This window comes from Schistocerca gregaria, chromosome 1 (assembly GCF_023897955.1).
Source record: "Schistocerca gregaria isolate iqSchGreg1 chromosome 1, iqSchGreg1.2, whole genome shotgun sequence".
NCBI classification, from domain to species: Eukaryota; Metazoa; Arthropoda; class Insecta; order Orthoptera; family Acrididae; genus Schistocerca; species Schistocerca gregaria.
In genome coordinates this window covers 1,068,423,591-1,068,438,469 of record NC_064920.1, presented here as the reverse complement: position 1 = coordinate 1,068,438,469, position 14,879 = coordinate 1,068,423,591, and the positions used below count along the sequence as shown (strand labels likewise).

General features: G+C 41.1%; 1 protein-coding gene across 1 annotated transcript in view; it reads left to right on the top strand.

Moving 5' to 3' along the window:
* Positions 1 to 8,301, top strand: part of LOC126281494 (ADP-ribosylation factor-like protein 13B) — a 187,673-nt gene extending 179,372 nt beyond the window's left edge. The window contains exon 9 of the mRNA XM_049980503.1: positions 5,609 to 8,301. Within this exon, the coding sequence (XP_049836460.1) occupies positions 5,609 to 5,691 (83 nt within the window). The 3' untranslated portion in view covers positions 5,692 to 8,301. The remainder of the gene's footprint in view (positions 1 to 5,608) is intronic.
* Positions 8,302 to 14,879: the final 6,578 nt, after the last annotated feature.

Here is a 14,879-nt window from a genome sequence, read left to right as displayed (position 1 = left end):
GGGGAAAAGATAACGGTAGCAGAAGTACTCTTTAGCGAACAACATAAAGTGACTGGCAGAATATTTATTTATTTAGTTATTGTCCTCTGAATCAATACTGTACATGACATGCACATGGTGATCCAGAAACATACATTTGATGTTGGACATTGTGATAATTTCCTGGTATGAAGTAATATGCCAAAAGTTTACACAAACATGAGTTTACATACATATTTTCTGAGAAGTTATAGACATGCAAATTTATGGACACTCAAATTACATACTCAGTTACACATTTGTATTTTAGTGCTATATTCCTCTAACATATATATTCAACAGTACCTGGTTGGATATTCTTTTTGCACTTAATTTGCTTAGTAGCAGATGATACAGATCCAAGATTTTTGCACATACTTGCATTAATGTTTTACTGTTTACAAAATTCCATGCTGCAATTTGTTTCATGTTTCTTTCCATCGATGTGGAACAGAAATTCACTTGCACTGTAGCAACAATGATAAAGTAGGAATGATTTTAATTTTTTATTAAATACAGTCAGGGACTTACTGTTTTTATTTCTGATATCAGGCTATTGTATATTTTAATGCCTTCATTGAAGGGAGAGTTTTTAAAGGCAGAGGTGCGCATTTCTTTAACATGGAGTTCCATTTTCTGTCGAGTACCATAGTCAGAGACAATAACATTTTTATTAAATTTTGTAATATTACTTTTTACAAATTTGCATAGTTCTAGTATATACAGGCTGCCAAGGGGTAGGATGAGGAACTTTTGGAAGAGAAGTCTGCAGCTATCAGTCGGCTTTGCCTTGTTCATTATTCTTATAGCTCTCTTTTGGGTGAGAAGAATGTTTGGGCTATGTGTAGAGTCTCCCCAGAATATAATAGCATACTGCATTGCACTGTGGAATTGTGCATAGTAGTCTGTGTGAACAGTTTCTGGGCTTATGCAGTATTCAAGTATTCATAGGGCATAGCACACTTGGTTTAGCTTACTATTAGTTTTATTAATGTGTGTTTGCCATTTTAGATTATCCTGAATCCATAGGCCTAGAAATCTTGTTTCTGTATTTGGGGATATTTGGGAACCGTGTAATTTCATATCAGGCACAATTTTATTTGATCTTTGGTGGAAGTTTAGGTAAGTGGTTTTTTTCGTGTTAACTATGAGCTTGTTTTTCTCAAACCAATCACGAAGTTTGTCTGTATTTCCATTTATGGCCTCTTGGCGTTCATGTTCATTTTTGCTTGTTATGAGGATACTGGTATCATCTGCAAAGAATGTACTGGTGCTGTCATTGATGTTTGACGGTAGGTTGTTTATGTACACAAGGAAGAGCACTGGTCCAAGTATTGAGCCTTGGGGCACACCTTGTGTAATATTGCAATAGTCAGAGTAGTATGTTTCGATATGTCCTTGGTTGTTATGTTTTATTGACACTTTTTGTTTCCTATTTGTCAGATATGAGCTGAACCAGTTTAGTGGGTTGCCTCAGATGCCATATGACTCCAGTTTGTTGAGAAGAATCTTGTGGTGTATGACATCAAATGCCTTGGACAGATCTAGAAAGATCCCAACTGCTTTTTGTTGGTAGAGCACTTGCCCGCGAAAGGCAAAGGTCCCAAGTTCGAGTCTCGGTCGGGCACACAGTTTTAATCTGCCAGGAAGTTTCATATCAGCGCACACTCCGCTGCAGAGTGAAAATCTCATTCTGTCGTGGATTAGTTTTTTCTGAAACCGTGCTGGGCATCAGATAGTATCTGGTTCTTATCAAGAAAATTTATTAGTCTTTGGTGAACTAGTCTCTCCAAAAGTTTACCAAACACAGGTAACAGTGAAATGGGTCTGTAATTTTCTGTGTTGAGTTTTTCACCTTTCTTAAAGATTGCGATGACTTTAGCCACTTTCATGCAATATGGAAATGTACCTGCCATCGACGATGAGCTGTACACATTTGAGAGTGGGAGAACTATTTTGTTAATGCAGTTTTTGACGATAAAATCAGGGATGTCATCTATTCCAGATGAGAATTTATTGTTGAGGTACTTTGCACTTAGTAAAATTTCTTCAGGAGTAGTTTCCCAGAAGAATATAGATTCCTCAGGAGTTGTTATTTTGTTTTGTCTGTTGGGTGTGGGTTTGTTGAAGCTTTGTAACAGATTTTTAACAATATTTTCATAGTAACTGTTGTAGATATTTGCAATTTCTTGTGGTTTAGTAACTCTGGTGTTGTGCTTCAGGATAGTGTTTTCATGTTTACATGGCTGTTGATTTGTTTCGTTTCTTATAATGTTCCACACTGCCTTGGTTTTGTTTGTGGATGTTGCCTCATAGTTGTCATTTGCTGTTTGCTTTGCTAGTACTACGACTTTTTTTTAAAGGATTTTGACATATTGCTTGATGTATCTTTCTTCAGATGGGTGGGGATGGTGTTGTTATTTTTTAGATACTTCAACAGATCTCCCTTCCTTCTGCAGGGAATCTTTATATCAGTTGTTATCCATGGCTTCTTATTGGGTTCTTTTGATGTGGTGCGTTTGAGTTTAAGAGGAAAGGCAATATTGAAATGATACAGAAATGTGTTTAGAAATGATTCCATTTTGTTGTCTGTATCGTCTGCTTCATATACTTCGTTCCATGTTTCTGCAGCTAAGGAATCATTGAAGACTTTCGTGTTTTCAGTGCTATAGTTTCTTACTTTAGTTGTGTATTTGTTGTTGCAGTCTAAGGGGAGAACATTTGTAAGGTTTAGGACTTGGCCACAGTGATCACTATAGCCTGTGTCCAGAGGTTCTACTCTGAGGTAGGGACAGTTTACAAATATCTGGTCAAGTGTGGTTTTGGTGTTGTTTTTGCACCTTGTGGGGAATGTTACTGTGGGATTCAGACTCAATGAGTTAGTGAGATTCAGTAGGGATCCTTTCACACGCCCTGTAGACTGGAAATCAACATTGAAATCACCACATAAAATTAGTACCTTTTTGTTTTGGTGGAGTTTGTTTAGGAGTATTTCAAGGTTTTTTAGGAAGACACATACATTGCCTGTTGGAGAACGATAGATACATGTTATGATTATATTTGCTTCTAGAATTTCGATTACAGCTGCCTCAAAATCATTTTCTTTATTTAAGTGGTCAAACGGGTCAAAACTTCTATAGTTTACGGAATATTTTCTAAATAGGGCAACACCTCCACATTTCTGGGTTTTCCTGCATTAGTGGAAAGCTAATGTGTAAACAGGTATGCCAGCTGAACTAATTTGGTCTGGTTTCAGCCAATGTCCTGTAATGCAAATGACATTTACGTATTGTAGGTCTGTTGTGAATAGGAGTTTGATTTCTGCAAGCTTGTTTGTTATTGACTGCACATTTTGGTGGTATATGGAGAAGTTGTACGTATGTGGACACCGACGGCTCTTTTTTGTCGCCCCTGTGGAGGTAGGGGGCTTGACCATAAAAAAATTTCTAGATTTAACATCCTACCTTGGCGTAACCTGTATGGTTTACACTGGTAGATGTAGACATAGATGAAGATGTAGATGCACCCAGTTGTCAGTAAATGTAGAGTGTCTCATGCCTATGTACTGCATCATGCAGTGTCAGCTTGGTGTTTCACTGTACCTCATTGTCTACACAAGTACATTATACAGTCCATACAGGACAAGCACACATCAAGCCAGAAGGCTGTCATTGGCAGTGGTGAACCTGTTGTAACAATCTGAAATGTGAATGGATACATTATATCTATCCTTTCTTGTCTTTTTCTACCTATACCACTAATTTTCTCTCATTCTAATTCAGTTCACTTCTCTCTCATATTCTGCCACCCAACTTTCATGATTGTTATCACTACAAATCCACAGTTTCGCTTTCATAATTGAGAGCTACTTGTCTAACTCACTTATCTTCCAACACATTCTCCCATCCCCTATCCTCCTCTGTGTTGCCCTACTTCTGTCATCCCCCCTCTCCCCGTTCATCTCCTTGGATTATTACTCATCAAGGGTTAGGGTTGCCAGGGATCTGTATCCAGTTGTATACAAGTGTGTGTTTGTATGCAGAAGCTACACTACTGGCCATTAAAATTTCTACACCAAGAAGAAATGCAGGTGATAAACGGGTATTCATTGGACAGATATATTTTACAAGAAAAGACATGTGATTACATTTTCACGCAATTTGGGTGCATACATCCTGAGAAATGCCCAGAACAACCACCTCTGGCCGTAATAACAGCCTTGAAATGCCTGGGCATTGAGTCAAACAGAGCTTGGATAGTGTGTACAGGTATAGGTGCCCATGCTTCAACACGATACCACAGTTCATCAAGAGTAGTGACTGGCATATTGAGATGAGCCAGTTGCTCGGCCACCATTGACCAGACGTTTTCAATTGGTGAGAGATCTGGAGAATGTGCTGGCCAGGGCAGCAGTCCAACATTTTCTGTATCCAAAAAGGCTCGTACAAGACCTGCTAGATGCGGTCGTGAATTATCCTGCTGAAATGTAGATTTTCGCAGGGATCGAATGAAGGGTAGAGTCATGGATCGTAATACATCTGAAATGTAATGTCCACTGTTCAAAGTGCCGTCAATGCGAACAGGTGGTGACAGAGACGTGTAACCAATGGCACCCCATACCATCACGCCGGGTGATACGCCAGTATGGCGATGATGAATACATGCTTCCAATGTGCGTTCACCATGATGTCGCCAAACACGGATGCAACCATTGTGATGCTGTAAACATAATCTGGATTTATCCAAAAAAAAATGACGTTTTGCCATTCATGCACCCAGGTTCGTTGTCGAGTACACCATCGCAGGCGCTCCTGTCTGTGATGAAGCGTCAAGGGTAACTACAGCCATGGTCTCTGAGCTGATAGTCCATGCTGCTGCAAACATCGTCAAACTGTTCGTGCAGGTGGTTGTTGTCTTGCAAACGTCTCTATCTGTTGACTCAGGTATCGAGACGTGGCTGCACGATCCGTTACTGCCATGCGGATAAGATGCCTGTCATCTCAATTGCTAGTGATACGAGACCATTGGGATCCAGCACGGTGTTCCGTATTACCCTCCTGAAACCACCGATTCCATATTCTGCTAACAGTCTTTGGATCTCGACCAATGCGAGCAGCAATGTCGTGATACGATAAACCGTAATCATGATAGGCTACAATCCGACCTTTATCAAAGTCAGAAACGTGATGGTACACATTTTTCCTCCTTATACAAGGTATCACAACAACATTTCACCAGGCAACACCGGTCAACTGCTGTTTGTGTATGAGAAATCGGTTGGAAACTTTACTCATGTCAGCATGTTGTAGGTGTCGCCACCAGTGCCAGCCTTGTGTGAATGCTCTGAAAAGCTAATCATTTGCCTATCACAGCATTTTCTTCCTGTTGGTTAAATTTCGCATCTGTAGCACGTCATCTCCATGGTGTAGCAATTTTAATGGCCAGTAGTGTAGAAGAAGTGTGAAAGGTCAAACTCTACAAGTTATCATCTGATCTTTCTGTAGACCTATGCACCAATTAGTTTGTCTGCAGGTAATAGGTTGATGGTTTTTAGATTTTAATCTCTACAGTGTAGATTTTTATCTTTCAGATTCTGCATGGGATCTGGATAAATCCTTGGAAGTTGTCCCGGCACCAGAAGGAACTGCTGCTCAGAAGGAAGAAAAGAGTTAGCTGAAGAAACATGAATGAAGTATATCATTCAAAACGAAAAATGTGGCCTAGCCATGAGTTGAGAGACAGATGATCATACTTATTTTTACACATATTTATAAGCAGTGGCTCTAGTCATAATATTTAGGAGTTTTTGGAGTGAAGTTCTTTTAAAAAATGTTTAATCTCATGAAAATTTTAACAAACATTTGCATCTATTTTTGTACTGCACAAAAGTTTCTGTAAGCAAGTAAGGGAAGTTTAATATTCATAATATTTTCAGAACATTGGAACATTGTTATTGTAAATTTCACAGGCCTTACAGGTTACAATGTTGAACAAAGCTCTAAATAATATTTGCTTTTTTGTTTGTTTGTTGGATTCTGTTTCAAAAATGGCATGAAGATTCACTCGTGAATTTCATTTCCTACCATATAATGTAGGAAAAACTAACTTCAGATTTCACATGTACTCCAAGGGATAAGACATAAAACTGCTTCTTGATGTGAAACATGTTCGTAATCCTTAACTGAATGTCTATTGTAAGATGTTTAATGCATTTTATTGTAATTTGAAAAAAATTGTTACAATTTTTGGAAAACATTTGTTACCCATGTTCAGTATAGCATTACAAAATGGTTTCTGTCCATTGAAACAAGTTATTATTTTACATTTGAAAAGCATTGGTGGGCTAAAAAACTCAACATACGAAGTAAGCACTGAATCTGAAATGTATGGGACAGGTGGAAAACTTCTTTATTGCATTTTGTGGAAGGATCATAAGTTGCATAGTTAACCAGTGAGGAATACCAATGGAAGGGAGACAGAATAAAAATAGCAATGTATAAGTAGACACCAAACAACAATCTGTTGCTAAAAGTTTCTTGTAACTGTAATGTAAGACACCTGTCCAGTCAATAGACTTCATATTCACTACAATCTGCTATGGTGCCTGTGTGTCCAACTATTTTGCCTGTACAAAAAACTATCATCATACTTGGTGTAGCCATCTATTTTCTTGTCATTTTTTATTTTCATTTCATGTAGCTGTTGTGTCATTGGCAGTTCACAGATCTGATAATGACCTTCATGCATCATGTTACTTACTCATTATTTATAACTAACCAAGTCTGCAACTGGTTACTGTGTTAGGTGAACACAACATATGTTCAAAAAAAAGTTAACTCAAGGCTTCTCGCATCAAACAGTTCCAAATGTTACCACCATTAAAATTAGAGAATTCTCAAGCACACTGCATGTGTATTTGGCAAAGATATCTATACATTCCTTGTGAAGAAACTGTGGGAAAAAAACTATTTATTGTGCCATCTTCTCAGATTAACAACAATATGTCAAATGCAATGTAATTTCCTTTATTGTATGGTGGTTTAATCCCAAGAGGTTCACTGGATCGTAATCTTTTATAACTGGAGCATTTTGTTGCTCCTGCCTTTTTACATTAATTGGTACATCAGACTGGTTGCATAGTACCATCACCTTTCTTAAATCTTGAAATAAAACTTCTTCATTCTTGGGAGTCTTTCCTGTTAACAATTCAGGTGATTGATTCTTTCTAACATTTTGCACTATATAATACAGTTATTAACTAGAGTGCAGTGTTGAATCTAGTCATTTACCACTTTTTTGTTGTTATATAAGACTGCATGTGTAACATGTCAATTTTATGTTAACATCATTTGAAACTATGCCTTTCAACAATTCATACACACCCCCTCACCCTCCCCTCCCTACACACACACACACACACACACACACACACACACACACACACACCTATCGTGTGTGTGTGTGTGTGTGTGTGTGTGTGTGTGTGTGTGTGGACAGATGTTAAACCACCATCTATACCAAATTCATTGTAAAATTTCTGGATGAAATCAAAAGCCATGTTTTGTAGGAATATGGGTAACAAGCACACCTGCTATAATTAATTAGGGTAAAAGTAAAAAGTGTTAACAAAAAATAACCAGACAGTTAGTTGAGTATGTATCTACGTAGAAAAACACAGACCAGTCTTTAAATGTTTTGGTTTCAGTACAGACTGAGCCGTAGGTGGGAAAACCGATAAAGGAGTACATCATAGGATGTACCTTAAGTCTTTTGCCATATCATTTTCTTCCAGATAAATTAAATGTGTTTCAAAATCCTCTTCCTATTTTTGTTTGTAATATGGAATTTTCATATTTTATCGTCTTCTGCTTGAATTTTCCACCATAAAGTGAACAAATTCTGACTTTCCAGAAGTAGTGAAACATCAAAGGTATGATGTTTGTCACTGAATGTGGATACTATTTAAGTTGTTATAAAACCAAAGATTATTTTTGTTTTATTGTGTATTTTTTTATGTATATAAGATTACAGCAATTGGTATCAATACTAAGTTATAAGAGTTTAATTTTTGTTAGTATTTCTCTTTTATTGCAAATATTTGTTTCTGGATATGTCTACATTGTATAGCTCTCACCCTTTTATTGTAAAAAGGACAATTTCTAAAAATCTCTGTGATTCAGTAACAGATGGAATACTTGTAACAGAGAATCATGAATTATATTTTCTTCCACATTCTGTGGACAGCTATACAGATTTTGAAAATAAAATCATTTTTCTTTTGTCTATGTGCATTATTTATAGCAATAAACATGTTTTGATTTTCACGATTTCCTCATATTAAAGAAACTTTATTTATTACTGACAGAACAATTACTAATTGTCTGTCTTCTTATTTCTAATGTATTTTTTATTTTCAGTTATATTGTTCTCATTTTTATTATACTTTAGGAGTAAAGGAGACCACTCACTAACAAACAAAAATGTTGAGTCGTCAACAGGCACCCATCAAAAAGGAAAACTTGCTAGCTTGCAGAGTAATACTTTCATGAAATAGAGCACATACCCACACACACTCACACTTGCCTGTGCCCATGCATAATGTGGGATGTATGCACAGTGCTAGGATCGCAGCTTGGTTGGTAGATTAGAAGGGGTGGGAAGAGGGAAAGAGGTGGGAGGCAGGTAAATGGCAGGTGCATGGGCTATGTATCTGATGTATGGGTGTCAGAGCCAGCAGGGAGCAGCACGCCAGCAGGCAGCAGTAAGATGACTTGGAGATGTGAATTGGGCAGGGGTAACAGGACAGAGGAAGGGCAAATTGTTGGGTGAAGAATGTGGGTGTAATGGGTTAACGGAGATGGATGCCAGGAGGGTTACAAGAATGAAGGATGTGATAACTTCCATCTGCACAATCCAGGAAAGCTGGTGATTTATGGAAGGATTCAGATGGCCAGAGATGTGAAGTAGCCACTTAAATTGAGCTTGTTGTGCTCAACTGCATGCTGTCTGTGTCACTGGGTGGTCAACTTAGTCATTACCCACAGGTTGGCAGTGGGCATTCATTCCAGTGGACAGCTGATAGGTTGTTATACTGATAAAAAAAAGAGCTGTGCCCCAATCCCTACAGTGCAAACACTACTTTGTCACCAATCCCTCCCATCAAAGCCAACCTAATCCCAACATTGAACTTTGCCTCTCCTAGTTCAGACCACTATCCAACCATGAGCCTCGCTTCCCCCCCCCCCCCCCCCCCCCCCACCTTACCACTCTGTGATCACCATTCAGGAATACCTTAACTTCAGCTTGGCATCACCATCCTTCCTCAAATTGATTCCCAAGAACTGTAACTTTTCAACAGAGCAGCCATAAATAGTTTTGAAACAGATCCTGATATAATCATGCTCCCGGCAGATGAAGGCTCCACCACTGTTGTGGTGAGTCACAGTAACCACCTGACTGAAGGCCACCTCCCTCTCACTGCAACAACACCTTAAAATCTATAATCCTAACAATCCTAGATGCTCCACTAGCTGGCTACTGTGGCCCTACTGAAAGAATTTCTTCTTTTGTTGATCTACACCTCCAACCAATTGCCCAAAACCTAGTCTCTCACATCAAAGATACCAAGCACTTCCTTCACCAACTCTCCACTATTCTTACCCTTTTACCTCCTATATCCCTATTCATCACAGTTGATGTCACCTCCCTATACATCAACATTTATTACACTCTTACCCTTGGCACTATTGGACAATGCATCTCCCAATGTCCTTCAGATGCCATAACTACTACTCATTTGAGGAGGAGGAGATGAGTGTTTAATGACCCGTTGACAACGAGTTCATTAGATATGGAGCACAAGCTCAGATTAGGGAGGATTGGGAAGGAAATCGGCTGTTCTGTTTCAAAGGAACCATTCCAGCATTTGCATGAAACTATTTATGGAAATCACGGGAAACCTGAATCAGGATGGCTGGAGATGGGTTTGAACCATCGTCCTCCTGAATGCAAGTCCAGTGTGCTAACCCCTGCACCACCCCACTCGGTTTCTCATTTGAGGCGAAGGTATCTGTGGAAGAGTAATGGGTACTCACATGGCACTCTCTTATGCCAACTTTTTTATGGGCCATTTAGAGAAAACTTTCCTAGCCTCCCAAACCACATAACCCCTTGTCTGGTACAGAATCATTGAAGAGATTTTCATGATCTGGACTCAAGGTCAAGTCACCCTATCCTCATTTCTTCACAACCTCAACATCTTTTCCACCATCTGCTTCAGCTGATTCTCCACAGCTCAACATGCCCCCTTTCCAGATGTTGACTTCCATCCACATCTTTGTCCATATTAAATCCTCTAACCACCAACAGTGCCTGCTTGTAGATATCTGTCATCTGTTCCACACCTAAACATACTTTCTGTACAGCTTGGCCGCCCTGGGACAGTATTTCTGCAGTTCCAAAAACTCCCTTACCCAGTATTCTTAAGATCTCATGAGGGCCTTCACAGACATTAACCCCAAACCTTGTCCACAAAGAGATTTCCCATGCCATATCCTCACACGACCCTGACCCTCCACCACCCCAAGAATCAGCTCCAAATGAGGGCCCCCTCATAATCCAGTATCTCTCTGGACTGGAACAACTGAACCACATCCTTTGATTATCTATCATCATGCCCTGAAATGAGGAACATCCTATTCACAATCCTTCCCAACCCTCCTTAAATGATGTTCCATCACCCAACCAACCTCCACAGTATCCTAGTCCATCCCTATGCCACTCCCAGTCCCAAGCCATAGGGATCATATCCCTATGGAAGATCCAGGTGCAAGATCTGCCCAATCCACCCATCTGTTACTTCCTGTTCCAGTCCTGGCACAGACTTATCTTACCCAGTCAAAGGCCAGGACACCTGTGAAAGCAGCCAAGTTGTATACCAGTTCTGCTGCAGCCATTGCACAGCTTTCAATATTGGTATGACTACCAACGAGCTGTCCACCAGGATGAATGGCCACTGCCAAACAGTGGCCACAAGCAAAGTATGCCACACTGAGGCATAAAATGCAGCTGAACATAACATGCTTGATTTCAATGGCTGCTTCACAACCCGAGCCACCTGGATCCTTCCCTCTACCACCAGCATTCCTGAAGTGTACAGATTGGAGTTCTCCTTACAACATATTCCCTGCTATTGAAATCCCAACCTTAAGCTACAGTCCTCACATCCTCCACCCAGCAGTGTCCACCCTTGTCCTATCACCTCCTCCCTTTTAACATTCCCTCACCCTCTTTATGTGTCACCCTCTGCCAATGTATCTGCCCATCCATTCACCTTTCTGGCTTTTCTCCTTTTCTGCTCCTCTCCTTTCCCCCACTACAGGGTGTGCGTCCGACTCTCAGGAGAGTTTGAAAACAAGAGTGAGAGCCCGGTGGCAGGCGGCCGTGTATATTCGACCATGCAGCTTCCTCCGCCCTGATTGGTCAGGACCGAGGAACCCGCAGAGTTGGCAATGGAACTTTCCAGAGCGTGGCTTAATCAGTGACGCCTGAGATGGCGTTACTTCGTCAGCTCACGAGGGAGGCGCATGATCGAGGTGCCCTTCCTCGGTGCTGACGTCCTGTTACTAGACCATGGTATGAAAGAATTTACAGGCAGCCACCACTTCTGGCCATGGCTTGGCGATAATGGAAAAATGAAGTTAACTCGGGGAGCTAATGTAATAAAGTAAAATATTCCTACCGGCTGGCTCCTCCTTTACACTGATTTTTCTTTGAATCCCCACCTTCCAACGCTGCACTTGTCAGTCTCTAGTCCTGCACACGCTACCAGATGGCACTCCCTTTTACCCCCACCCATACCCTCCTATCCCTACCCTTTCCCTGCCACACTCCCAATAGCTATTTACGTGACAGTTGCACACTGGTTGGAGCTGTCGGAGGTATCGGTCATATGTACATGAGGTGTGCTTTCTTTTATGAATGTGTGTGTGTGTGTGTGTGTGTGTGTGTGTGTGGTGTGTGTGTGTGTGTGTGTGTGTGTGTGTGTGTTTCTTTTGCTGAAGAATGCTTTGGCCAAAAGCTATAATGTTTAGCAGTATTTTTGTTGTGCCTGTCTGCAACCACGCGTAGCAATCTATCCTTTTCCTAATACTGTTGATGCTGCAACCTGGAGTTTCCATTGTTTTTAGTATACAAAACCATGCAAATCTTGAAACAGAAAGAATTCTAGTAGTGAAAGTCAGGGATGCACAATGCCTGAGGCAGTTTTGCCAGACTTTTCCTGAAAATAAACTCTTGCACAATGAGGGGTGTCTGACCTGACATGTTGTAGTGATGCAAAATCCAGTTGTTTGCTGTACCTGTCCTGGTACATTTATCCTTATCCTGCAACTGCGCAAGGACTTGAGTGTAAAAGTTTCCATTAACTGTTTGTTCTCGAGGCACAAATTCATTGTGAATCAATGAATGCATTCAAAAAAGACAATAAAATTGGATTAACCTTGGGTTTGCTTATGAGGGCTTTCTTTGAGTCAGGTGAATTTTTTGTGTGCCACTCACTGCTTTATCTTTTTTATTCAGAATATTATTTGAAAATCCATGCCTTGTGATCTGTCACAATTCAGTCCAAAAAATGAGGGTCACTTTCATGGCACTTCAGGACATAAATTTCCTTCTGTTCATCAGTTAGCATTGTGGGAACCATCTTTGTGCAAACCTTGCTCATCATTAATTCATCTTTCAAAATCTGATAATGATGTGATTTCAGTATATTGCATACCTGTGCTAATATTTTTATGCTCAGGCATTGATCCCCATTCAAAAATTTTCACACTTCCTGCATATTTTCATGTGTTTGGGATGTTGACAGACATCTGAAGCACTCATTGCTGTCAACATTCTCTCGACCCTCCGGGAACACCTTGCGCCACTTATAAACTCTTTGCTGGGACATGGCTTCCTGACATAGCCAAGAACCCTCACCACCATTCCTGCTGAAAACTGCATCTATCTAGCTCCTATGGTTCACTGGAGAACTCTTTTCTCAAAACTTTTGAGACAAAACCTACATGTTAGAAACTGTAAGGAAGATAATTGTACTTCTAAGAATATGGCAAAGGAATGGCTTTACTGATAGATTTTTAATTGAAACTTCAATATTTCTTTCCATTTTGCAAATAAGTAAATGTGATGACTGTGGCATTGTTGAGAAGCTTGGCTTTCATGAATAAGAGAAGATGGCAGTGCATCTGAAAATGAAATTTCATCAGGAATAATTTCCACAAGGTATACAAAGATGAAAATTGACAATAAAACAGATTTGATCTTTCTTGTATTATTTTCTGTTTTAATAGAAAGTTTTTGAAATTTGACCCAATTTTTGGTATCTTAAAGGATGTGAGATAGTGTGATGGTATGGGTAAATGTGTGTGAGTGTAGGAGAGAATGAGCGTGAATTTCTTTCACAATATTTTCAACAATTTAACAACATTCATTTGTACATATTTTAGTAAGGGCACCAATAACCTCATTGTCGAGCACCCTTAAATCACAAACACACACACAAAACATTTCATACAAAGATAGCAATGAATGAGGACCTCTTGAAATACCTTGAAGCACAATGTCTCACCAAAATACAGTTATCTCATTTACACAAGCTCCAGACATGTAACTTATCCATTCATGATGCAGTATCCAACAACAATGGCTAATGCATGGTAAGGGATGAAACAATTGGGGGATGAGCCTATGGGAACAGGATGCATGTATGGGTATACTGAACGAACTTCCCCACAAGTATCTGCACATAAATATACACTCCTGGAAATGGAAAAAAGAACACATTGACACCGGTGTGTCAGACCCACCATACTTGCTCCGGACACTGCGAGAGGGCTGTACAAGCAATAATCACACGCACGGTACAGCAGACACACCAGGAACCGCGGTGTTGGCCGTCGAATGGCGCTAGCTGCGCAGCATTTGTGCACCGCCGCCGTCAGTGTCAGCCAGTTTGCCGTGGCATACGGAGCTCCATCGCAGTCTTTAACACTGGTAGCATGCCGCGACAGCGTGGACGTGAGCCGTACGTGCAGTTGACGGACTTTGAGCGAGGGCGTATAGTGGGCATGCGGGCGGCCGGGTGGACGTACCGCCGAATTGCTCAACACGTGGGGCGTGAGGTCGCCACAGTACATCGATGTTGTCACCAGTGGTCAGCGGAAGGTGCACGTGCCCTTCGACCTGGAACCAGACCACAGCGACGCACGGATGCACGCCAAGACCGTAGGATCCTACGCAGTGCCGTAGGGGACCGCACCGCCACTTCCCAGCAAATTAGGGACACTGTTGCTCCTGGGGTATCGTCTTCCACTCACGCTCCAACATCGTGCAGCCCGCCTCCAGTGGTGTCGCGACAGGTGTGAATGGAGGGACGAATGGAGACGTGTCGTCTTCAGCAATGAGAGTCGCTTCTGCCTTGGTGCCAATGATGGTCGTATGCGTGTTTGGCGCCGTGCAGGTGAGCGCCACAATCAGGACTGCATACGACCGAGGCACACAGGGCCAACACCCGGCATCATGGTGTGGGGACAGATCTCCTACACTGGCCGTACACCTCTGGAGATCGTAGAGGGGACACTGAATAGTGCACGGTACATCCAAACCGTCATCGAACCCATCGTTCTACCATTCCTAGACCGGCAAGGGAACTTGCTGTTCCAACAGGACAATGCACGTCCGCATGTATCCCGTGCCACCCAACGTGCTCTAGAAGGTGTAAGTCAACTACCCTGGCCAGCAAGATCTCCGGATCTGTCCCCCATTGAGCATGTTTGGGACTGGATGAAGCGTCGTCTCAC